This window comes from Fragaria vesca, linkage group LG1 (assembly GCF_000184155.1).
Source record: "Fragaria vesca subsp. vesca linkage group LG1, FraVesHawaii_1.0, whole genome shotgun sequence".
Classification (NCBI taxonomy): domain Eukaryota; kingdom Viridiplantae; phylum Streptophyta; class Magnoliopsida; order Rosales; family Rosaceae; genus Fragaria; species Fragaria vesca.
Genome location: NC_020491.1, coordinates 7,212,485 through 7,236,033, shown reverse-complemented (window position 1 = coordinate 7,236,033; position 23,549 = coordinate 7,212,485). Strand labels below are relative to the sequence as shown.

General features: G+C 39.3%; 6 protein-coding genes across 6 annotated transcripts; 2 read left to right on the top strand and 4 right to left on the bottom strand.

The window, feature by feature from the left end:
• Window positions 1-710: 710 nt before the first annotated feature.
• LOC101297005 lies at window positions 711-2,291 on the bottom strand. The gene has a single exon (XM_004288962.1). It carries the CDS (start codon window positions 2,289-2,291, stop codon window positions 711-713), a length of 1,581 nt encoding a protein of 526 aa, XP_004289010.1.
• Window positions 2,292-3,267: 976 nt separating this feature from the next.
• On the bottom strand, window positions 3,268-4,608 carry LOC101296714 (putative uncharacterized protein At4g01020, chloroplastic-like). The gene is made up of 2 exons (XM_004288961.1): window positions 3,512-4,608; window positions 3,268-3,355 (listed from the first exon to the last, which is right to left on the bottom strand). The coding sequence occupies exons 1-2, from the start codon at window positions 4,606-4,608 to the stop codon at window positions 3,268-3,270; spliced, it is 1,185 nt and encodes a 394-aa protein (XP_004289009.1).
• A 350-nt stretch (window positions 4,609-4,958) lies between these two features.
• Window positions 4,959-7,751, bottom strand: LOC101308120. The gene is made up of 5 exons (XM_004287627.1): window positions 7,625-7,751; window positions 6,504-7,398; window positions 6,107-6,307; window positions 5,719-5,914; window positions 4,959-5,385 (listed from the first exon to the last, which is right to left on the bottom strand). The coding sequence occupies exons 2-5, from the start codon at window positions 7,380-7,382 to the stop codon at window positions 5,201-5,203; spliced, it is 1,461 nt and encodes a 486-aa protein (XP_004287675.1). The 5' UTR covers window positions 7,383-7,398; window positions 7,625-7,751; the 3' UTR covers window positions 4,959-5,200.
• Window positions 7,752-9,582: 1,831 nt separating this feature from the next.
• On the bottom strand, window positions 9,583-13,223 carry LOC101307827 (protein Red-like). The gene is made up of 11 exons (XM_004287626.1): window positions 13,107-13,223; window positions 12,751-12,891; window positions 12,621-12,670; window positions 12,374-12,491; window positions 12,182-12,230; window positions 11,978-12,067; window positions 11,706-11,774; window positions 11,498-11,621; window positions 10,746-11,101; window positions 10,244-10,627; window positions 9,583-9,976 (listed from the first exon to the last, which is right to left on the bottom strand). The coding sequence occupies exons 1-11, from the start codon at window positions 13,151-13,153 to the stop codon at window positions 9,701-9,703; spliced, it is 1,704 nt and encodes a 567-aa protein (XP_004287674.1). The 5' UTR covers window positions 13,154-13,223; the 3' UTR covers window positions 9,583-9,700.
• A 1,149-nt stretch (window positions 13,224-14,372) lies between these two features.
• Window positions 14,373-16,499, top strand: LOC101307531 (GDSL esterase/lipase 5-like). The gene is made up of 5 exons (XM_004287625.1): window positions 14,373-14,620; window positions 14,715-14,833; window positions 15,147-15,377; window positions 15,471-15,735; window positions 16,039-16,499. Exons 1-5 carry the CDS (start codon window positions 14,383-14,385, stop codon window positions 16,335-16,337), a joined length of 1,152 nt encoding a protein of 383 aa, XP_004287673.1. The 5' UTR covers window positions 14,373-14,382; the 3' UTR covers window positions 16,338-16,499.
• Window positions 16,500-20,463: 3,964 nt separating this feature from the next.
• Window positions 20,464-21,363, top strand: LOC101296429 (cyclin-A1-1-like). The gene has a single exon (XM_004288960.1). The coding sequence runs from the start codon at window positions 20,464-20,466 to the stop codon at window positions 21,361-21,363; it is 900 nt and encodes a 299-aa protein (XP_004289008.1).
• Window positions 21,364-23,549: the final 2,186 nt, after the last annotated feature.

Below are 23,549 nucleotides of genomic sequence, written 5' to 3'. Positions count from 1 at the left end.
TGCTAGAGTTCGATGGGGTGGAGGCGCAGCATCGTCAGTGCCGGACGGTGGAGAACGGAGGGACGTCCGCGCTTTAAGGACTATGCGGACTTCCGCTTCTGAACGAATCCGTATATATGTATATATATATATATATATATATATATCAGTTCCTATCTGGAGCGAAGCTTCGCTTTGAAATTAACGTGTCGAAATTCCTTATTTGACTCACTTTTCGGACATATTTTCAAATCTCCACCGTTCAGTTGGTATAACCCAATGCATATATCACTTATGTCAAGTTTCATCGAATTTGATGATCTTTTGGGTTTTTATAATCGTTATTTATACAATCAGTTCTTGTTAGATAGATTTATGGTCTGTTCATTGAATTAGTCTAATTCGGTATCTTAACAATCATCAAGTTGGATGAAATTTTGCAGTATTGATCTATTCATTAGTATCAATTAACTGAACGATTGAGATGTGTAAAATATGACCGAAAAGATGACTAATTTCTAAAGATGACAGAAAGTAAAGCTCTCGAAGGTAATTGCATATGCGTTCGAAGTGGCCATGATTCCCTGACTTTTCAAGCATGAAGAGAAATCACTGCAAGAGTACTACACAGAACACAAGTTGAAGATTGACGTGACCTTCATGGCTTCATATAGTCCAGTTAGTGATTACAAAGAAAACGATATATCTAGGAGAAGGCAGAGCCATTCCGGCTATCGATTGCCCTTCTTTTCACAGGAACAGTATCGGGTATGGTGATCGGTGCTTTTTTCTATGCCACAATTGTAGCAGAAGGCATGTCCACACCTGCACTTGATGTACATGCACCCTTCTTCTTTCTCAACATAGTACTTGCATTTCTTACACCTCCTCCACTTGTTCTTCTTGGCTAGCGCTCTCACCATCTCATCTTCACCCTTGTCACGCAGCATCTGAAACTCATCGCAATTAAATTCGATATGCCATGGAACCCTGCACTCGGCGCACACCACTCTCTTGCAGTGAGGACACTCAGACATATTGATTTCATCGTCACGGATCAACAGTGCTGAGCAATCTGCAAAGGGACAGTAGAAGTAGTTGGTAGAGCTTTCGGACCCCGTGATCACATTTTCACATAGGGCTTTTCCCCACCGGTCATAGATGTCGTTTGGTAGGATTGGATGACAGTACTCAGGGTCTAACACTCCACAGCAGCCTGGTTCGGGGCACATGATGGAGGTGACATTGTCTTGGAGCTTCGACGATACATAGTTAACTATGCACTGCTGACAGTAAAAGTGGCTGCAACCTTTGATGTTGAATGACTCTTCAAGCGGAAAGGACTCGACGCAGAGATCACATATGAAAGTACTAGTGTCACTGTTAGTACTAGCATCATTGGTTTCAGGATTATTAGAAGATTGCTCATTTTGACTTTGTAAGGCAGTCTCCCACCAATCATAGAGCTCGTCTGGAAGGATTAGACGACAGTACTCGGGATCCAACACTCCACTGCAGCCTGCTTCAGGGCACATAATGGATGTGACATTGTCTACGAGCTTGGTCACTACGAAATTAACAACGCATCGTTGACAGTAAAAATGATTGCAACCTTTGACGTCGAATGAGTCCTCCAGATGAACTTGTTCAGCACAGATATAACATGTGAAATTACCAGGACTACTACTGTAGATTTCAGCATCAGAAGGCTGCCCATTATGATCGGCGTTGATCCACCTATCAAAGAGCTCGTCTGGGAGGATTGGACGACAGTACTCGGGTTCTAACCATCCTCTGCAGCCTGCAGCTGCTTCAGGGCATACAATGAATGTGACATTGTCTTCCAGCTTGGACCTCACAAAATCCACTATGCATTGCTGACAATAAAAATGGTTGCAACCCTCAATGTTGAATGAATCTTTCAGATGAGTTGGCTTAACACACATATCACACATAAAAGTAGTACTTGGATCTCTGGCACTAGTTCTACTAACTGAACTAGTGCTAGAAATATTGCTTTTGGGCTCAGAAGGTTTCCCGGTTTCAGCATTTATGGTACTAATACTAGTCTTCCGTGAGTTTCTACTAGTACTACTGCTTTCAGGATCAGAAGATTTTCTGTTTTTGTTGCTCGACATTAGCGGGGTCATGAGATCTTCAGGATCATCATAAAATTTGTAGTCGATAGCTGAAGACAGACTATGTTCCGCATGTACTTTTCTACTCGTATGGATGATCTTACCCACTTCTTTGCCAATTTTCTTCATACCCTTTAGTGTTCCTAGAGTTTTCACGCTCTTCAGAAAACCCATCCTTGAAGCGAAAGACTAGAACAACAATGAATTCCAGTAAAACTTTGAAAAGAAACAAGAGAGAGGCTTGTGATTGAGGCTAGTCTGGTGTCGTAGTGACCTTTATAAACAGAAGTGTTGCGTTTATTCCCACTAAGACAAGGATTAATAACCAATTTCCCTTAAGTAAAGTAATATGCCTAGCCTTCCTTGATCAGCAATCCCTTTCTAAATTGGAAAGGAGTTACTTGCTTCCTAATTGTTCCAGGACAAACTAGGCAAAACCTATAATATATTTAGGTGAAAAAGACAAGACTATGTACTAGAACAAATAGGTGAAAAAGGAAGAGGTTGTCCTCGAACAATTAGGAACAATGCAATCTATTATTAGCTATATATTATCAGCAATAATAACCAATGAACCATCTCCTGCACCTGACCTAAATTGGGTGAAACACATACATACATGATTCAACTAAAACTTTTGAGTATTGTCAATGATAGGATTCCCGAGGTTGTTGGTATATTACTTCCTACTGTTATTATTTAGTAGAGTATTTGGATGACGGTAGCAGTGATCGCAAGGGGGAAAAAAAAAATTGATGAGTATATATAGGATTTGGAATGGAAAACTAGGATCTATATTGAGACTACTACTGCACACACAGACACACACACTCACACAAACATGTTATGTTCATATAGATCTCAGTTAAGGTGACTATGTTTAGTATGTTCCATTTGCAGTGGTTCGATCAGTAGTACTCTTGTGGTGTTCAATCAAAAAGAAAGAGTAACAACTAGGTTGCCCTACTCTCTAGTCTGTAATCAGCCTGTGTAATGCAAGAAGATGAAAAATTGGGTAATTCTTGAAAACAAAAACCAAGTTAAACGACCTTGCTTAATGCTGTTAATTTGAGTGTTTACATTTGTCACGAAAACAACAAAAGAAAAACCTTTTTTGAATAACATACCAATCATTCCTAAACAAAGAGTTTTACTGTTTACAACTTGGACAATGATATGTATGAGTACCATCAACGGAAGCTGCTATCCCACAGCTGTAACAGAAAGCATGCCTGCACCTGCAACAGTTCAAACTTAATCCCTCAAGAATAGTAGTGGTTAACTTCGATCATCGATGAATAACATTATGTAAAATCAGGGAGTTTGATTTCAAAAGCAATGGGGATCTAGACAAAAGGAAATCAAAGTAGATAATATAGGGATTTAGATCATACCTGCATCTAATGTAAGTGCATCCATCTTTTTTCTCAACATAGTAGTTGCATTTTGGGCACTTCCGCCACTTCCTTTTCTTGGCAAGCTCCTTCACCATCTCATCTTCACCCTTGTCTCTCAATTTCTGAAACTTGTCGCAATCGAACTCCGTATGCCAAGGAACCTTGCACTTCAAGCAAACCAGTCTCTTGCAATGAGGACACTTGGAGCTAAACACATGATACTCATCCACCGGATTATCAAGAACCAGAAGCGCTGAGCAATCCTTAAAGGGACAGTAGTAATACTTGTCATTGCTCTCGGACCCCAAAATCACATTTTCACACAAGGCCTTCCCCCACCGATCAAAAACATCCTTGGGGAGAATCGGCTGACAGTATTGCAAGTCTAGCACTCCTCTGCAGCCCGGCTCGGGGCACACAATGGAGGTCACATTGTCCTCCAGCTTTGACACCACAAAATTGACAATGCATTGGTGGCAGTAAAAATGGCTACAATCCTTGACATTAAATGAGTCACTCAGATGCTTTTCCTCAACACAAAAATCACATGTAAAAGTATTACTATTACTGCTTTCACCACCATAAGAAGATTGCTCAATCTGATCACACAATGCATTCATCCACGAATCGAAAACCTCGTTTGGGAGGATTGGCCTACAGTAGTCGGGGTCTAGTGTACCGGTGCAGGTTGGTACAGGGCAGTGCAGTGTCCAATCGACATTGTCTGGCAGCTTGGAGACTACAAATTTGACAATGCATGGAGTACAATAAAAATGGGCACAGCCCTTGAAGTCGAATGAGTCTTCTAGTTGTATAGGCTTAAGACACAAACCACATACGAAAGTAGCACTTGGGGTATTGAAACTAGTACTAGTAGAAGACTGTCCATCGGAGAAGCTTGGTGGGTTCATGTCATCGTGATCATGATCATGATCAAAGGTGTGATGATGACGGGTTTGGTTCTCCAATATCGGAGGCTGAGACGCCGGTGACTTGGTTATCTTCCGGCGGCGTAATGAGAGTTTACCTAACATGAAATTGAGGCTACTATGTTCGACGACGATTTCCTTGGGTCCTTCTACTAAGTTCTTCATCATGGGAAATTATGCCGGATCATGGAAACCCTTTCTCGGAATAAAACGAAGAAAGAAATCGAGTAACAGATAGAGTAGGATGTGGAGAAGAGAAGATATATGTTTCTATCTCTACTTCCTTGGTCTATCGGAATTCTTACTCAGGTGTTGATAAGGATTCTCAACCCTAGATCAAATTTAGGGTTTTTGACAGCTTTGAATTACCAAATTACCCCTGATTTTCGACGCAAGCTACAACCTCTATCCCGAGGAAATAAGAGAAGTTTTCAGAACTTCAATCCTAAATGATACTTGCACCAGGAATGTTAATCGCGCCACCAATGCACCAAGCATAAAGCCAATGCAGAACTGAGGACCAACTGACCAAGTAAATATGAATTTGTAGCTTATATACAAGTAAAGTTTCAAGTGAATTCACAAGGGGGAGGGGGTGTTGTAAACCGTTAATGGAACAACCGTATAAACCAATACCTATAAACTTCTTATATACAATTGCAAACAAAAGCAACAATGAAGATCAGAATTACGAAGCTAATTTACAGTTTTAAACATAAAGTTTGACCAAGTAGTTGATCAGATGCAACTGAATTGTCTAGGACTGTAGACTTGAGTAGAGGGATTGCAGGGCCCCGTACAGGGGCTCCGCAGCCTTTGGTCTTTCCACTGTCCCAAGGAGTATATCATTAGTCGTCAGGTAAGGGTCACCATAAAATTGAAGATTTGTATCCATCCTTGTGGCAACAATGTTTCCCTCTAATGATACTCCTACAAATGCACCTGCCAAATATTGCAACATCAGTGGATAGCATTCAACAAATGACATGACACTGAACCATCGGTCCTAAAGGGGGAATTGATGCAGTCATGAGATGAAAGGCTAAATGGCATAGAGACAAGTTCTCAAAAATGCTTAACCACATCCAGACCCCGAGATTCAACATGAAAAGCCCATGGAAAATGTCAATACTATGGTACAGGCTTTGCAACTAGTAACTTTTAAAGCAAATTTATTTCCGGTCTACTTCAACACAAATGAAGGCATACATATGCAATGTTTATGATCCTACATCTTATAGCTAAAAAAGCCCAAGTCTGAATAGGTTATCATACCTTTGCTACAACTGTATGTATAGCACATTGCAGAACCCCTGTCTCCAGCACGCATATCTGCTTCTACCACTCTACCAATAGGGCCTGCTGCAGCACTACACCCGGCACCAAGAGAAAAATGCATGCGACTAGAAAAAGTTTTCACAGCTTTTAGATCAGGAAGGACAATGATGAAGTCCATGAGCTCGCCCCCAATCTGGTAAAAGAAAGAAGTATGCATAAATTTCAACATCATAGATATAGTTCAGAAGTTTTAGGTTAATATGAAGAATTTCCCCAACTTACTGCAGAGGAATAGAGTAGCCAAAACATTTTATGACTACAATATTTAAATAATCATATCAAGGCTAATAAAAGATATCAAACATTACAAAGATTGCAAATTTACCTGTGCACCCCATCCTAAGCCAACAGAACATATGGCTGATGGAGCAGACCATGATCCATCTGACCTTCGAGAAACCACCAAACCAGTACCAAGTTTATAAGAAAGTAGTGCACCAGCTTTAGCAACGGTTAGGATTGCCAGGCCTTTGGCTCCTTTGAGAACAGCCAAGGGTATGGACCTCTCCGGATTCAGCCTTGAAACCTGCCCATTCACACCCAACATTGGATATGGCATCATCAAGCAACTAATAATTGGAATTTGGGTAAGTTAAACAGCTTAAATTAAGCATATTGATTGCTGACTTTCCAACTCTTTACAAGATCTTTATGGTAAAGGTTATTTAGTTAAAGCAGGGGAAGACAAGCTAAGTCAGCGCAGATGAAATTCAGAATTGCACCTGGGAGTAACTTTTCAATGTGTTGGTTGCTTTGTATATCTCTTGCTCCATGGAGAAACCAACAGGAAGATTTAACCATCCTCTTGTACATGTCCAATCCATGACATCATGCCTTGCTGCTTGTGCCGCATTGCTAATGCTGTTAATAAGAATACCCTGTAAAGGATCTAGCCTGTCATAGCACGCATCGCAGACCCTCTGCGGATTCCTCTCCCTAAACTTGACTGGCAACAAGCACCTCCCCTTACTACATGCTCTGCAGAAAATCCCGCCACAGAATCGGCAATGATGTCTCCCACGAGTTAAGGCAGTGAAAGGAGAAGTGCACTGCATGCAAACAGTACTGGAACTATCAGGAAGCCATTCAGGGGGTTCAGCCTCCAAAACCTCCTTGTAGGCACTGTAATTAAACGCAGCCGGCTCAAAAAGCGGCGGCGCACTGGGCGTGTAGACTGAGGAATGCAAGTATGTATCACCATTCTTCTTCGCACCAAGAAATGAAACATTCGAAGTCGGCCGCTCCTGCTGCTGCTCCGGCGCTCCACCGGCAGCAGGAGCAGCTTTGTTCCGGCCAGTCACAATGGCAATCATCCCGGTCAACACATTCTTCAAGTTCACCTCCGGCGGCCCACCATTCTCAACGGAGTCACATTGCTCCTGGCCGGAGTCATATCCATCACCAAAGCTGTCGAATTCGGGGGGAAATGGATACGAAAAATCCTGCTTCTCGGCTTTCGAAGCCGACGGGTAAGCCGTACCGCCTCCGCCTTCGTGCACAGGCCAATCGGCGTCGATGAAGTCATCATCAGCATACTGCGTATTGCTTTTCTCAACCTTAGGATAGGACGAATACGAAAACCTCCCCTCAAAATTCGCCATACAATTACGCAATTCACTACACAAAGTTCATAAATTTGAATCAATATTCCTAATCAGAAAACTCTTAGCACAATCAAAACCCTAACAAAGCACAAAAAAAACAAAAGCTAGCTTCCAATTTTAAACCAGCCATACACGAATAGATGAATTGGAATTCGGTTCCTAATCTTCCTAAGGCAATTTCATCCGAAATCGAAAACCGCGAAACAGATACTTAGGGGAATACGCAATAGTAAACATACCGCTAATCAATTGGAGCTGTTAATTGAATGAAATCGTGAACGGAATCGGCTGGGCGTGAGATTGTCTCGTTCTAGGGTTTTACGATCACTCTGAAAATAAAGCAATCGAGGAAGAAGAAGAAGAAGACAGCAGAGTTCTTGGTATATAAGAAAACTTTCTTCTCGTCCCTCGGATCATAATCCCGTCCCGTACACGTTTATACTCAACGGCATGTCGTTTATTAAGGACTCAGCCTTTTATTTTCAGGCAAGTTATAGAAAACACCAAGCGTACTGTGCGTCTTTGAATCGTCGTTAACAGAAGGGTACATATGTAACTTCACGTGAGCTGGTAAAACATTATTCACCGAGACTGATTAAAGGGCAACAATGTAAGACTGAGTTAAAAACATTCTTCAAGTTATTAACTCGGTAAAATCAGTCTTTAATCAACCTCCCTCTCACTTGGTGGTCAGTGACGAGAAAAGAGAATGGGCGATGAGAATCTCGACGGTTTGGCAGTGTTTCCGGCGACTGTGGCCACCGATTGAGCTGCGTATGATCATGAAATCCGAGGGGTGAACGGTCAAGCTTATATGATTGCTGAATTGAGTAGGAGATTTTAGAACTGGTTAAGTTGCTGCTTTGACGTCTTTATCAAAGGCATATTTTGGGGTTCTATTCTAATTTAGCTTGATTGCAAGGTTAAACTCTGTTAGGGAGTTTTGGAAATCGGTTGTCATATTAAATGTGTATTGTGGTATCGTGTTGAGAATGAAAGAAGATTGGGTATTGATGTGGAGTTGTGGGCAATACGAACAGTGGACATAAGCCAAAAGGGCGCTGGAGGAAGTCGAACACAGCTCCACAACCTCAATCTCCTTAACCCAAGAGAATGATTCAACCCAACTTCAACCAATTCAAACACCATCAATCTTTTATTTCGACGGTACTCCGGCGCTTCTCGATCGGAATCGATATCAATATCGACATCATCCTTGTTCCTCCGTTGCATGTAGAGCCGATCATCATCTTTCTCGGTGAGCCAACCTCCGGCTCCGACCTCTAACATCGACTCCATCTCTGCCGTCATGGTCGAGAAGAACCTGCAGCCCTTGACATGGAGAGAGAGAAACAGTCAGACTAGTTGGCTATGGATAACCAGCAGGGTGATATGACATAAATGACTCGACATTTAATTATGATAAGTGGTTTTACTGTTGACGGCAGTTAAGTGAGATATTTACATATATGCCCTTCGAATATAAGCTGTGTGGACAATATAATGCCACGTGTCTGAGACCACCTGCAGCGTACCGTACTGCGGCGTAGCCAACGCTTTCCTTATTTTCATATATTTCATAATTTTTATTTTATCTCAATTTGTAACAATTTCAAAGTTGGTATATATGAGAGTCCGGATAAAAAGAAGGTATTATCAACACAGTTCTTATACGGTGAGAACCAATAATCAATCAAATTTTTTTTTTCATTGAAATAATCAATCAAATTTAAGTGACAAGTTTGTAAATAAAATAAAAATGTGTGGATAGGAAAATAGATGAGCCTCATTAATGATGAGGTATGTTAATAGCAATACCCGAAAAGAGATAATATATAAAAATATATTTATATTTATCTTAAGGATAATCGGTTTTTCGGTTCAGTTTTGATTTCCAAATATTAAAAACCAAAACCAAACCAAATCTTTCGGTTTTTCATTTTTTTACACGCTCAATGCAGTTTTTTCTATTACGGTTCGGCTTTGGTGCGATTATTTTTCTGTATTTTTGGTTTTAAGGTCACACCCCTAAATGTGAATAAGCTAAGGGTTCTAAAAATAACCATAATTTTAATAAATTAATTAATAATAGAACCAGTCTCACAAGGGCACGTACTTTTGATCAGAATTGAAAAGATGCATTTCACAAAATAACCTGCAGATGCATCCTTACCATGGACAAAACTTTCAAAAATTTAGCTTCAAATGTTTGTGTATATATTATAGAAAGAACTTTTCCAGCTTTCTAAAGAAGCACCTGTCAAGTGCCTAGTTCCCCAATACAAGTTAAAATTTGTTAATCTGAGTTCCTAGTTCTAAACTCGAAGTTTCTTGCCAGGCTGTACATCTTCATCGTAATGGCCACCACCATCATCTCCATCCTTTTCAGACTTTTTTCTAGCAAGTATCTTGTTGATCCTGTTCAGATCGTTACTGATCTTCTGGTCCTTGTTTTGCTTTCTTGTCTTTCGACCATCTTGCATCTTCACGCCAAACTGGAATGCCGCCTTAGGCATAGCTTCCTTCTGTTCATTGTATGTTGCCCATTCTTCTTCTGTCTCAAAGTCCCACCGATGAAGACGACCCTTGGCCTGTTGAGTATATTTTGACAACTACATTAGCACCGATTCAACACAATTTATAATGGTATTGTAGGACAATTATTTTACAATGAGGATTATCCATATGAAACACAGCTTAACACAGCTACATTGTCGTTCCTCTAATCCTGTTATTGCTGCCAAAGACTTTTCTCCATTGTGAATGCCAGAAAACAAATCTAAAGAATAATGAAACAGAAGAAGCAAGCATAGTTCGCTATACACAATATGAAAATTACTTAGTCTTGGGATACTTACTCGTCCACCCATATCCATTTTTGACAAGTCATCCTCATCGTCACTGTCAACAACCTCACGGTTATATTCTTGATAGCCCGGATAACATTCAGAATAACTCTCCGAGATAAAGTTGGGATCCTTTTCTCGAGCATCTTTCTCCCTCAATTGTTGAAGTCTTTGGTCATCCCGCTTAAACACAGACCCTAAACCCCTATCCTTCTCTTCTTGAGTCATAAAGCGTGGATCTTGTATAGTTGGGCCTTCTTGCACATCATAACCCTCCATATTTGGCTGGAGGTACTGTTCAGGATAGGCCATTTGCTCAGTATATTGGTGGTATTCCTGCCACTCTCCTGAGTAGGGGCCAACCATTGGTTGTTGTGTGGTCCCATCGTATCCATTCTACATCCAATCAATCAGCAAAGAATCCCTCATCAATTAACAAATGCAAGTGAAGTTTCAGTTTGGAAACAGTGTGCACTAGAATCGTTGAAACAGAGAAAGACTAGGATACACGTACCATTTCTTGCCATTCATTCGGAAGCCCTTGGGGTTGGACAGGACCATAAGCAGGTTCATCAAAATAAGAAACTTTTTCTTTGTTCCTGGGAGATTCTTCCATGTCCTCAGAAAGAGGACTATGGCTCAAATCTTTACCAGGAATAGCATAGTCAACACCATCACCTACAAAAATGTCATCCTCATCTGCTCGTGCAATAGTTGGGCCTTGTTTTTCATTTGAATCTATCTGACTTTTCCTGGGAAGTGGCGGAGGTGGGGGTAAAAACTCTCTTTTAGTTTCATTCTTCGCAACATCAACAACAGGTTTTGAAGGCTTATCCTCTTCCGCATATCCATTACCAACAGAAATCTTTCCTGTAACTAAAAGGAGTCAAAAAAGAACTTTAGATAATTAGAAAATAATCAACCAGAGGACTAAAAAGATGAATGATGAAACAGATGATATCACATCTCAAAATGTATCAAGGAATTTGTATCTTGACCCATTACAGCATATTCTGGATAACACCTTTTCCAGAAAATATCAAGCATATGATACGAAATATAAAAATAAAGCATATAGATATAACTGTAGTATACTTAGAAAATCTGTTGTTAACTACAGTCAAGTTCAGGATGCTTTATGCCTCCCATAGCTACCACTAAAATAAGAACAATGCCAGTCTATTACAGAAAATTATCAAGAACCTACCATTGCATAAACCAAAAGACCCCTTCTAATTACTTTAAAGCAATAGTAGCGGTACTAACCTTTTGCATCTTTCCCCTTCTTTTTCTTCTTGGCAGCCTTCCCAGAAGATCCAACACGAAGATATGACATGCTTGCAGATATTTTTTCAAGCACAGCACCATCAAAACTGACGGTTGCCATTTCCTGCACATTAAGTAGAAGTCAAACCCAGATAAATAAGTGCAGTATAGATAAGAAGGTCACACCAGGTGGTTGAGAATACTTTACCTCAGGCTGTGGACAGTCGGCTTTACTCCTATGCAAGGTCATAGGGATGTCATGAGTGTATCCACCCTCCTGAAACGCAAGGTAAGAAATTTTGGTGAAAAAGTTAAGAAAAGGAGACATCATACGCATTGAGTATCCCACAATAGCAAGCTTAGTACTCTCAAGCAAGAGCCTCTAAAACACTCCTACTCAAATGTGAATTTGCAAAGAAGTATACCAGATTGCACTGCTATTATTAAACAGGGAAAACAAACTTAAAATTTGACTCTTACCATGTTAAAAATAAATGACAATCTACCAGGCAGGAACATCTCATTGGTTTTGATAACAGTCTGGGGCTTGACTATCCATTGATACACCGACTGAAAGACAGAAACAAGGCACCAATTCAAACAGGCTTATATTAGCCACAAAAAATGCATGCAGCTTATAACTTGAAAGCAAAATGCCTCATCATATCACAAAAGGTTACACACCTTTGCAGTTGCTGTTCGAAATGACACCTTTTGGTCCTCCTTAGATGCTCTGTCATCATAATCACATATTAGCAAATGAAATTTAATGTTTCTACATTAAATTTGCAAAATAATTTTACAGAAAGTGCAAACACAAACCATATTTTGACTCAAGACCTTGACATTTAGAAAAAGTAACCGATGTACACTCACCTGGATTTTGCGTCACCCTCATCATCTCCAGCATCTGGCTTCTTATCCATCTCACTTCTTACTTTAGTAAGTAAAGCATAATCCAGTCCTTTCACCAAATGTGTGTGTTCCAGATCACCTGAAGAACAATAACCCAGCTCAGTATACCTCTTCAAAAATTAAACCAAACAAATGCATTGTTCTTTGCAATCATCTTAATCAAACTGATTATCACATATCTAAAACCAACACTAAACAAATAACACACCTCCCAGATACTTGCTCTTCTCGATCGACAACTTATGCACATCAGCTGCCCTGCACAGAAACACCATCACAAATATGAACAATGCTAACAAAACAGCACAGTCATTAACACAAGTGAACACGAAAGCTACCCGAGATCAACATTCCCCGGCGGCGCAACGGCATGAAAAGAACCCAACTGATTGGCCTCATAATCAGGGTTCTTCTCATCTCTTCTCTCCTTAGCTCTGTCTCGGTATTTCGGCAACTCCGGTAGCTCAGGTTTCTCATCTCTGCACATAAACACAGCATCAGCTACACAATCTCCATTCCCAAACTTCACAATTTACATCAAAATCTACCAAATCAGCTTCATCATCCAAAACCATAACGAATTTCGTGATCAAAATTTGAACTTGAGAACGAACTAGAGCGATTCTAATGCTGTAAATCACTGAAAGCTAAAGACTGGATAGGAAAAAAGCTAGTGTGAGAAATTTTGACTTACTTGCGGCGAACGACTTTATCCTTGTAGTGTTTCTTTGAGGCCTTCATTGGAGCAATTGGAAATTCGAATTGAGATTTGGGGGAGGATTATGAAGGTTTGGGAATTTGGTAAATGGGGTTAGGGTTTGCTGAAGTAGCAAACTTTCTGAATCGATGTGTGGAAGAGGATGAAGTTGTGCCCGTTCTGTTTATGTTTACCTCTTAAAACGCACCGCTTTGGGGATTTTCTATTTTCTGGTTTGTTTTAATTTCTTATTTATTTTTTTCTTTTGTGTGTACGTTCTTGCTCTTCTAAATGAGAAATTCTATGTTTCCTCTTCCTCCCGTCCAATGTTTTGGCCTACTCTTTTTCAGTTGTTTGAATGAGGTGTTTATCTTAATCTGGTGGTCAAGACTAGTTGATGATGGTATTGGCGGTATTATGTCACTAACAATCATCACTTTTTTTTGGCGATAGAGTATTACAACGAGTTAAGTTATTTTTCATTATCGGATATGTTGTGCGTTGCAACTCCGAAAAATGTCTTGTTTTTTGAAGACAATGACTTATACGTCATTTTAAAAGTAGATGAATATTAAGCATAGCCTAGGGATATATAAATTTTTAGTTTTCACTTGATCATGCAACTCTAAACCGTTACTTGTTTAACGATGTACATGTACATTTTCAATAAAAAGGAATAATTTCCTAAACATTTTCATTGTTACCAAGTGTTGAAATCCTAAAGTGATTTGATAGAATTTCAATGATACGTATATATGATCTACCTATACAACTCTAAAAGCATTGTTAGTGATTTTCAGGCTTCATATTTGGCCAAATCACGTTAGTATTGTTCATATATATGTAGTTCAATGCAATGCATCATATCTCTAGTAATCAACGATGAAACGAAGATTCAAACATTCATAATCTTCAGCCCTCAAAGATCGATCAATGGCTATTAATTTGAATTGTCAACCTCTATACATATCTATATATGTTTTGATTGAACCATTCAATCTCACCGGCTAGAACCTAGAAATAGTGATTTCCCTAGTTTTGGTTATACGCTAATGGACAATATTAGGCACCTCCTATGCTGATGATTACGAGGTTAATAAGAAAAAATATTGAAGAGTTTGGCAACTACACCCGACACTATCTCTACTATTTGTATACATAAGCTAGATAAAACCAGACCCTAAAGCCAACTGCATTTTGATCCATCCTCCATCTGAAAATGGCTACCCTGCAGATTATTTCTCTCTTCAGTCACTTAACCATGATCTGTGTGATGATGATGAGTAGCTGCCATGGAGCATTTGCTACAGACCCGGCATTGGATACTAGTACTACTACTAGTACTGCTGCCTTGTTTGTTTTCGGTGACTCCACTGTGGATCCTGGCAACAACAACTACATCACAACCATCCCGGAACACCAAGCACATTACAAGCCCTACGGCCAGAATGGCTTCTTTGACCACCCCACCGGACGTTTCTCCGACGGCCGTGTCATTGTAGACTACATAGGTGAGTGAGGCTGACATGGTAATGGCATGGAAACTGTGTAGTGTGTTGTCCACCTATGTCATTTTGATGTGTATTTGTTCATGAACTTTGGCAGCGGAGTATGCAAAGCTGCCACTAATCCCTCCATTTTTGGGACCAACTTCTGATTATACAAATGGAGTTAACTTTGCATCTGGTGGAGCTGGTGTTCTTCCGGAAACCAATCAAGGATTGGTAAGTGGTCTTTGATGATCAAAATTCTCTTTACTTAACGGTGTTTCATTTTCACTGGTTAGATAGAATTTTGTATCTTTTTGAATCTAGATTGACTATCTGCAGCTAGTAGTATATAACATGATGACAATATACATTGGAGCAAGTCTCACGGAACAAAATTTTGTTCTGTCAATTCTCAATATATAGTGAACCAAGTAATGTGTTCGATGAAATGTCTTAAAATGCGGCTTGGTCTAATATTCGCTTTCCTATTGATGATACTTTGTCCCCTGCTTATGTTCAGTGTTTTGATCACTTCTGTGGTTTATAGGCGATTGATCTTCCAACACAATTGAGGTACTTTGAAGAGGTGCAAAAACGGTTGACAAAAAAATTGGGAGAAGAGAAGGCAAAGGAAGTGATATCAGAAGCAGTGTATTTCATTAGTATTGGAAGCAATGACTATATGGGAGGTTACTTAGGTAATCCAAAAATGCAGGAACTATATAACCCTGAACAATATGTGGGGATGGTAATCGGAAACTTGACGCAGGCAATCCAAGTAAGCCTCAAGTATTTACTATTTACTGCTGGTTCTCGTTAAACATGGTGTCCTGGCTCTCCTCCAAATTTCGCTTTATGTCATTTTATGCAGGTGCTGTATGAGAAAGGAGGTAGAAAATTTGGTTTCTTGAGGTTGGCTCCGCTTGGTTGCTTGCCTGCGTTTAGAGCTGTGAACCTCAGAGCCACGAAAGGCAGACGGGGCTGTTTTGAAGGAGCTTCTGCCCTTGCACTAATGCATAACGATGCACTTAACACGGTGCTGGCAAACCTTGGATTTGTGCTTAAAGAGTTCAAGTACTGCAGCTCTAACTTCTATGAATGGCTCCAGGAAAGAATAGATCATCCTTACAAATATGGTACATAACCTTTTTCAGTTGCATTGAAAAACAACAATGATTTTCAACCATTTGAAGAAGAAAATTATGCTTTTCGCGAACAAATTTTCTTCTCAAACTCCATTTTGGGGGAAACACAGGAGTAATTGATCTTAGTCTTAATCACTAGAACAACAAGCGCGCAACTTGTATTGTATATCATCCAGAAAATTATGCCAATTTTTTGAGTTCATCAACTATATGCTTATGGGAAAGTCTAGCTGAAACAACAATTTCAGACAATGTGTATGCATGATGATCAATTTAATCTCTGAATGTGTAAAGGTTTCAAGGATGGAATGAATGCTTGTTGCGGAAGCGGACCATATGGAGGCTCATTCACCTGTGGAGGCACAAAGAAGGACAAAGATTACCAGTTATGTAACAATGCTGATGATTATATATGGTGGGACTCTTTCCATGCAACAGAGAGGATCCAAGAGCAACTTGCCAAGGGTCTCTGGAGTGGAGAGCCTTTTTATGTCGGGCCATACAACCTAGAAAGTCTATTCTTTGAGAAGGAGAAGCTCACCATAGGCATCATAGTCGATAAACCAGAAGCAGATCCGTTTCAGTCATTTTAAATAGCAGGACATCAAGTTTTCTTTCTATATGTAAGGACTAGACCTGTGGTCAGATACATTTTTGAGTTCAAATTGTTCGGTCACATGAGGTTGAATCTGTAGAGTGTATGTGATTTGTGCACATTGGAGACTAGACAAGGAGACACTTTCTTATTCTTCCCTATCAGAAATTTGCACTGAAAGATAAGAAGGCCTTCTACTTTGGAATGAAAGTTTTGCTTTGTCATACTTTCTTAAACCGATAGTCCAAAACTTAGCTCTTCTACCTATTGAAAGCCCTTAAAAAAGCTACTCCTTCCCCATAATTTTATAGCTTCAAGCTAGCCAAATCAAAGCTTCAACAGTTCAACACTGTCCAGTTTCACCCGGTATAACTCGGTAAGTAATCTCAGATAATCTATGAAAGATTTCATAAATACAGATCCATGGTGATCCCAACATATAAAGGGCTGAGATTGCATCGTGTACTCTCTGTATGCAAGAATTTCCTGTGTTTTTGGCCCATATTGGTCAATTTCTTAGGGGTCTGTTTTAGGTAGTGTCTGAAAGAGGAAACAATCAAGAGGTAGTAGTGCCGTCATTGAGCTATAAGGAGAAGTCGCATGAAGAAATTGAGAAGACCTGCCTAGCTACTAAGAAAAGATGAAGAGAGAAGAGTGTCAATCTCCTATGGATACCTTTGATACTGATACCACTATGGACCCTCCACAAGAAGCTGAAATCATTGATGCCTCAGCTAAAACTATCCTCAACTCCCCTCTCGAATCGATCAAACCTAACCCTAATTTGATCGAACCCAAAGAGGATGAGGATCACAGAATTCCCTATATTGACACCCCACAAAAAGCTGTCATCATCGGCGACGATCCTCGCTGGCGACGAGACCTCTGTGCCTGTCAAGCAACCCTAGTTGAGGATGGAGATATTAGGGTTTCTAGGGTACCCTATCCCAAAAGGCTCAAAACTTTGGAGGAGATAACTATCGTTTGTGAGTCCAAACCCTCCAGCAGTAATACTGCTACTTCTGAAGTTGGTTCTTTTGTTTGCGAAATCTGCGCCGAGCCCAAGTCTGTTCTTGATTCATTTAGGATCAAAGACTGTAGCCATGCTTACTGTTCCGACTGTGTGGTCAATTACGTGTCCTCCAAGCTTCAAAACAATGTCACCACCATTGGGTGCCCTGTTCCTGAATGCAGGGGATCCCTGGAGCCAGAGCACTGTCTGTCGATTCTCCCACCGGAGTTGTTTCTCCGGTGGGGGAAGGCCTTGTGTGAGGCTGATGACTATTGCAGGATGTTCTACTGCTCATTTAAGGATTGCAATGTTATGTTGATTGATGACAGGGTTGATGAGGTTGATCTTGTGAGGGAATTAGAGTGTCCGCATTGTTGGAGATTGTTCTGTGCTCGGTGTAGGGTTCCGTGGCATGCGAATATTGGTTGTGAGGAGTTTCAGGAGCTGAATAAGGATGAGAGGAGTGAAGAAGATGCCCCAAGTGTAGGTTCTATGCCAAAAGATCCGAGGGTTGCAAGTTCATGGAGTGTAGGTCAGTGTTGTCTAACCCTACTCTTATCATTGTTACTTGATCATCATCCATGTTATTATCCAAGTCATTCATTTGTATTGTCTGTTCTTGTGTATTTCATCGTAAAGATTGCTCTGTTGTTAATAGCCTTGTTCATTTTTCAGAATCGGTTCCACTTTTCAAATTCTCATTGATAGTGAGTTAGTACTCGGTTTGAAAACACTTTAAATCAAAAACTATGATACATTTTTCATTGTACATAAACTATTATGATCAATCTGTAATCGACATGTTAAGTATTCGATGATTTCGATCTCACGACTGTGGTCTTAGGCATCCTTGCTTGCAACTTAGCTAGTAATGTTAATAGTTTCGAATTGTGATCACTCTTATGTAGAGATGAGGAAATATGCAGTAGTGCAGAGAAGACGGACTGTTAATTACTTTATCTTGTCCCAAATACTGCATAGGAAACGCTTTCTATTTTTGTTTAGGGATATTCTCAGTGCTGACACTCTAGTGTATTCGACTTAAGACTAGTTGTGTTTGAACTTTGAACTGCTTTTGTTAGATGAATCCTTGTTTGGGGTGCAAATTTTGCAGGGGAATTGTCTTGAACTGCATTGGTTTGAACACTGTGCTTAACTTCAATATATGTGAATGAAATTCCTGTTTATATTGGGTTGAATATTGCAGGTGCAGAAGAGGATTCTGCTACGGATGTGGGGATCTTGAAGCAAGAATCATGGCCACTTTTGTCCCAGCTGTGAGGCTTGACATTTGAAATATGTATGTTATAAGCTTTGCTTTAGGAAATTTTAAGAAGCTTTAAACTTTTATAATTTGCTTTTCTTTCATGATTAACATCAGAAATTAAAATCCTTAAATTTTGATTCTTCTTCTCATTTTTAACATAATAGCATATCATCAGAGATCAAGTTCAATTCCACTTCCACCTTTGTACCTTCATTTTCCAGTTTTATGATGCATGATGTTACATATGATGGGCTCTCACGGTGATGGGAATATATATGTGAATTAGACCATAAATTTTTGGTTTATGAAGAGGTAACTAGGAGTCTACGATATCATCCTTGTTCTTTTATTTTAGTAACACTCAATAAAACAATTTAGCTCGTTGATGACACTTAAAGCTGGAAATGTATCACCAATTCATGAGAGAAGACTACTGACTACTGGAAATGTGTCATTTATCCAAATACAAATTAGATTTAATTTCTAGACCAACATACACAAACAAATGCAGAGTAATTAGAATCATAGGGCGTTGTTCTCAAGGTTTTGTTCAACACAACAATGTACATACTAGCTTGTTCACCATGTTCATCTCCATCCTCTCCTTGTTCTTCTTCAGCTTCATAGTCATCATCTTCATCACATTGGTCAAGCCATTACTAATTAGATGGCTTTTTTCAGAAAACGTACTCATGGGTTTCTTCCTCGTTACCATTTGTTGTTTGCTTTTTGATGGGTACACAACCCTCCAACTGTTACAAATCACCTTGGAACAGTACTTAATCCCATAAAGCTTATGAGATCTTTCCAGATTTATTGGCTGAGTAGTGCTGTTGCTAGAAGGCTGCTTGTTTTCAGGAAGCTCGTGAGTTGTTTCTTCATCACCACCAATTGTTGTTGTCTTTTTGATGGCTGCACAACCCTTGAAGTGTCCAAAAATCACCTTGGAGCACTTAATCCCTGGAAGCTCATGAGATCTTGCGAGGGTTATATGCCTTTTGATGGCTAGACAAGCCTTATTTAAGTGCTGAAAAATTGCATCAGAGTATTTGTTTCTTGGAAGCTTATGAGTTTCTTCATTGTCATCAGTTCTTGAGTGATCCTTTGGCTTTTTGATGGGTTGACAAGCCTTGAAGTACTGTTGCAAAGTCCCTTTGATTTTCTTATTCGATGAAGGTGTACAATTCATTGTGAATATCTTCATGATTGGGAAGATAATATTTAGCACTCTGGTAGGGGATTCAGGGAAGGAAAGATTTCTAAGAAAATAAGATGGTTTGAGTAGGACAAGATAAAGCAGAATGTAGATCGAATATAGAGGGCAGGACAGATTTCAACTTTCGAGTATGTCAACTTAAGGCCAAGTTACTTATTTATGGTGGTGAATATTACACCTCCTGAGAACAGGAAATTAAATAAGATTTATGAAGTTAGGAAGAGAAATCCTCCTCTTGTGAATAGGAAGTAACTAATGCAGGAAAGTCCTCTTGATAGTAGGAAACCACAAGAAGCAACGTACTGCTTAAACAATATATTAATTAAAGCTAGCAGATTGTTCATGTCTTCCTGCAGACAAATTTATAGTAACGAGGAGTATGAACCTATTTCCTATTCTCAAGAGGAATTAGTACTTTTTCCTTAACGAGTTGTATATACTTCTTATTTTCTATTCACAGTAGGAATACTTTGCATATATAGATATGGAAGAACTAAGTTGATATCGTCTTACTTTTCCTATAAATGCTACTAGTCTAGATAGAAACAATACTCGAAAAACCAATATTGCAGCAGTAATTAGCAACAGCACTACTACTGGTTCCAAAGACAAGTACTCGATCTGCAGCGATGTTGAACGAAACAACAGCCATTGTCTGCAATAGGGAACTACTTGTGGATATTGCTGATATTGATAACAGCTTCATGGATCCGCAGCTTTGTGCAACCTTTGCTTGTGACATTTACAACCACTTGCGTGCATCCGAGGTCAAGAAAAGACCTTCCACAGATTATATGGAAAAAATTCAGAAAAAAATAAATCCAAGCATGCGTGCATTACTAATCGATTGGCTTGTGGAGGTAGCCGAAGGCTACAGCTTTGTACCTGAGACATTGTATTTGGCTGTGAACTACATAGATCGATATCTTTCGGGGAATCCTATCGATGGAGAACGATTGATGTTACTTGGTATTGTCTGCTTGATGCTTGCATCGAAATATGAAGATATGTGGACACCCTCGGTTGAAACGTTCTGTGACCTTGCTGATAACATTTATCTCGAAGAAGAGGTCTTAGAAATGGAATCTTCTGTGTTGAGTTACTTGAAGTACGAAATGACAGCCGTAACAACTAAATCTTTCTTGAGCCGATTTGTTCGAGCTGCTCGAGGGGCCAATCATGAGCTTCCCTCATTGCATTTGGAGTGCTTAGCGAAGTACCTTGCAGAACTATCTCTTCTAGATTACAGTATGCTTTGTTATGCTCCATCACTTATAGCTGCCTCTGCGATTTTCCTGGCCAATTACATAATGCTACCTTCAAAGAAGCCATGGAATGCTACCTTGAAGCATTACACCCTTTACCATCCTTCAGATTTGCCCGACTGCGTCAAGGATCTCCATCGTCTATGTTACGATAATCCAAGTTCTGGTTTACCTGCCATTAGAGAGAAATATAGTGAACATGAGTACAAGTGTGTTGCCGAGAAGCACTGCCCAGCAACAATCCCTACAGAGTACCAAGCATAGCAGATTGTACCCTACTCCAACATAGTTTAACTTGTAATAGATTCAATATTTTCCCGCCATGCATTGTAAAGTTGGTGTCTTTCTTTCTTTGGATTATCTTTGATGTGATGAAAACATTTGTAACGACACACATTCATTTGTGGGATCAGATGCAGATCGATGCAGATCGATGCAGATGACGGGTCTAGAACAAATAAAACCAATTGCTAAATGGAGAAACAAAAAGTCCACTAGATGAAAATATCATTAGCGTAGAGCCGTAGACATTGGCCTCATGATTAAACTAATTAGCCACGCAACTCACGACAGCATGTTACAAATTAATCATGCACATATGAACAACTAGATCATATGATAGTTATACAAAATTGATCTGTTTTCCTTTTTCTTTTTAGTTAAACAAAGTGAAATTTGGACATGGCATAGATACTGCTTGAAATAATGAAAATCTGATTTGTAAAATAAAAAAATAAAAAATAAAAAAACTAGATCATATGGTATATATGCTTAAGCAGTTAAGTTGACCCAAATCGAAATCGCATAATTATTCTCTGCACCAAACTCAATTCTAATTTCTCTACAAATTAACCATGATATTTACGTACAAGCCACGTAACTGATTGAACAAGCTGACCTAGGGTAGTCTTCGTGTACGAATCTTATTTTTGTTCATACTAACTTCTGGACCAAGTTCAGGTCTTGATGAGGTTATGGACCTAGGGTAAACTCAATGATGAGTAATGTGAAACCTTGTAATAGATTGTATATATAACTATATAAGTAACTAATAATATTTGTCTCACATAAGATGACAAAACCGAGACTAGTATAACCACCCTCGATATGAAACCGATGGCTTCGTTTCCTCTCGGACCCTCTTTTATTATGTCAATGACTCAATGTTAATGTTAACTGTTCAGATGACGATATAAACCTGCAACGACAGCAACCTTGTTGCTAGCTACGTACTTTTTTTTTTTTTCATGCTAATCTTCTTTATATCGTTCCAATTTTCCCGAAGGGACTGCTACGTACTGTTGTTGGTGCTGAAGTTTTCACCATGAGATTTCACACTCCATATATTACCAGACCCACCGGCCGTTAGTGTGCCTAGCTCCTCTCAAAAGGCTCCATCATCCAGGCAATACTTAAATGTACTTCTTCGAAAGAATGGTTCAAAAGAATTAGATGTAATTCACATCTTCACACCACCCAAGTCGATCGAGATTTAGGAGGTGAACATGTACATGTTAACCTCCGGTGGTCCATTTTTCTGGTTTGAAATGATCAATTTTAGTATATATATATAGATCAATAAATTCATGATCCTTATCATTCCTAATCGGCACGGGAAGATACAGAAGATAGAGCTGGAAGTATGACTTACGTACCTATGCCATCTTTCCTCATCGATCGATTATCCCTAATGTGCATGTATAGTCTGGACTCTGGAGGCTGCTAGGAGTAGTACATTTCGCTTTCCAGTATTCATGATCGACCTTATTAATTTCCTATTCTCACGAGGGAACATTGCCTTTTCCTTGTTTGTAAACTATATGTAACATCTCGATCCAAAGATCTCTTTCTTCATCAATTGATCTCTACAACCCCCTTTATCTACTTAATGTCTGCTTCAAGATGGTGATTTAAATCTAAGAAAAATTTCGTAGACAAGCCGGATAATGAATTCTCAAGAAAATCTAATCACTGATATTAATAATATTGGAGAAACTCGTGAGCTGCTTCTTGAAAACAAGCCATCTAGCAACAATACAGGTACTTGCTTGTTGTGAAAAACAAAAAGTTGACGATACATATGAGATCCCAACAACTTATGGAACAATCTCAACAACTCTGAAGTGTGAAATGGTTGGAGCGTTGGACAAACATTTTCTAAATTCATGTTAATTACATATGTATAATATGCATATGAGTGATATAATAAATTTACATCAGGATTCACGAATGTCATAATCAATAAATTCAATGTCGATGTATTTTGTGTTTTTATATTTTCACGAATGTCATGATCAATAAATTCAGTCGATATATTTTATGTTTTTATATTTGCAAGCGTGTTTCAAGTTTATAAAAAAAAAATTTCAGTCACGCATTTGAATATCATTCATTTCATCATTGATCACTAACTTAAGTACTTATCCCGATCAACTACAAACATTTGTCTT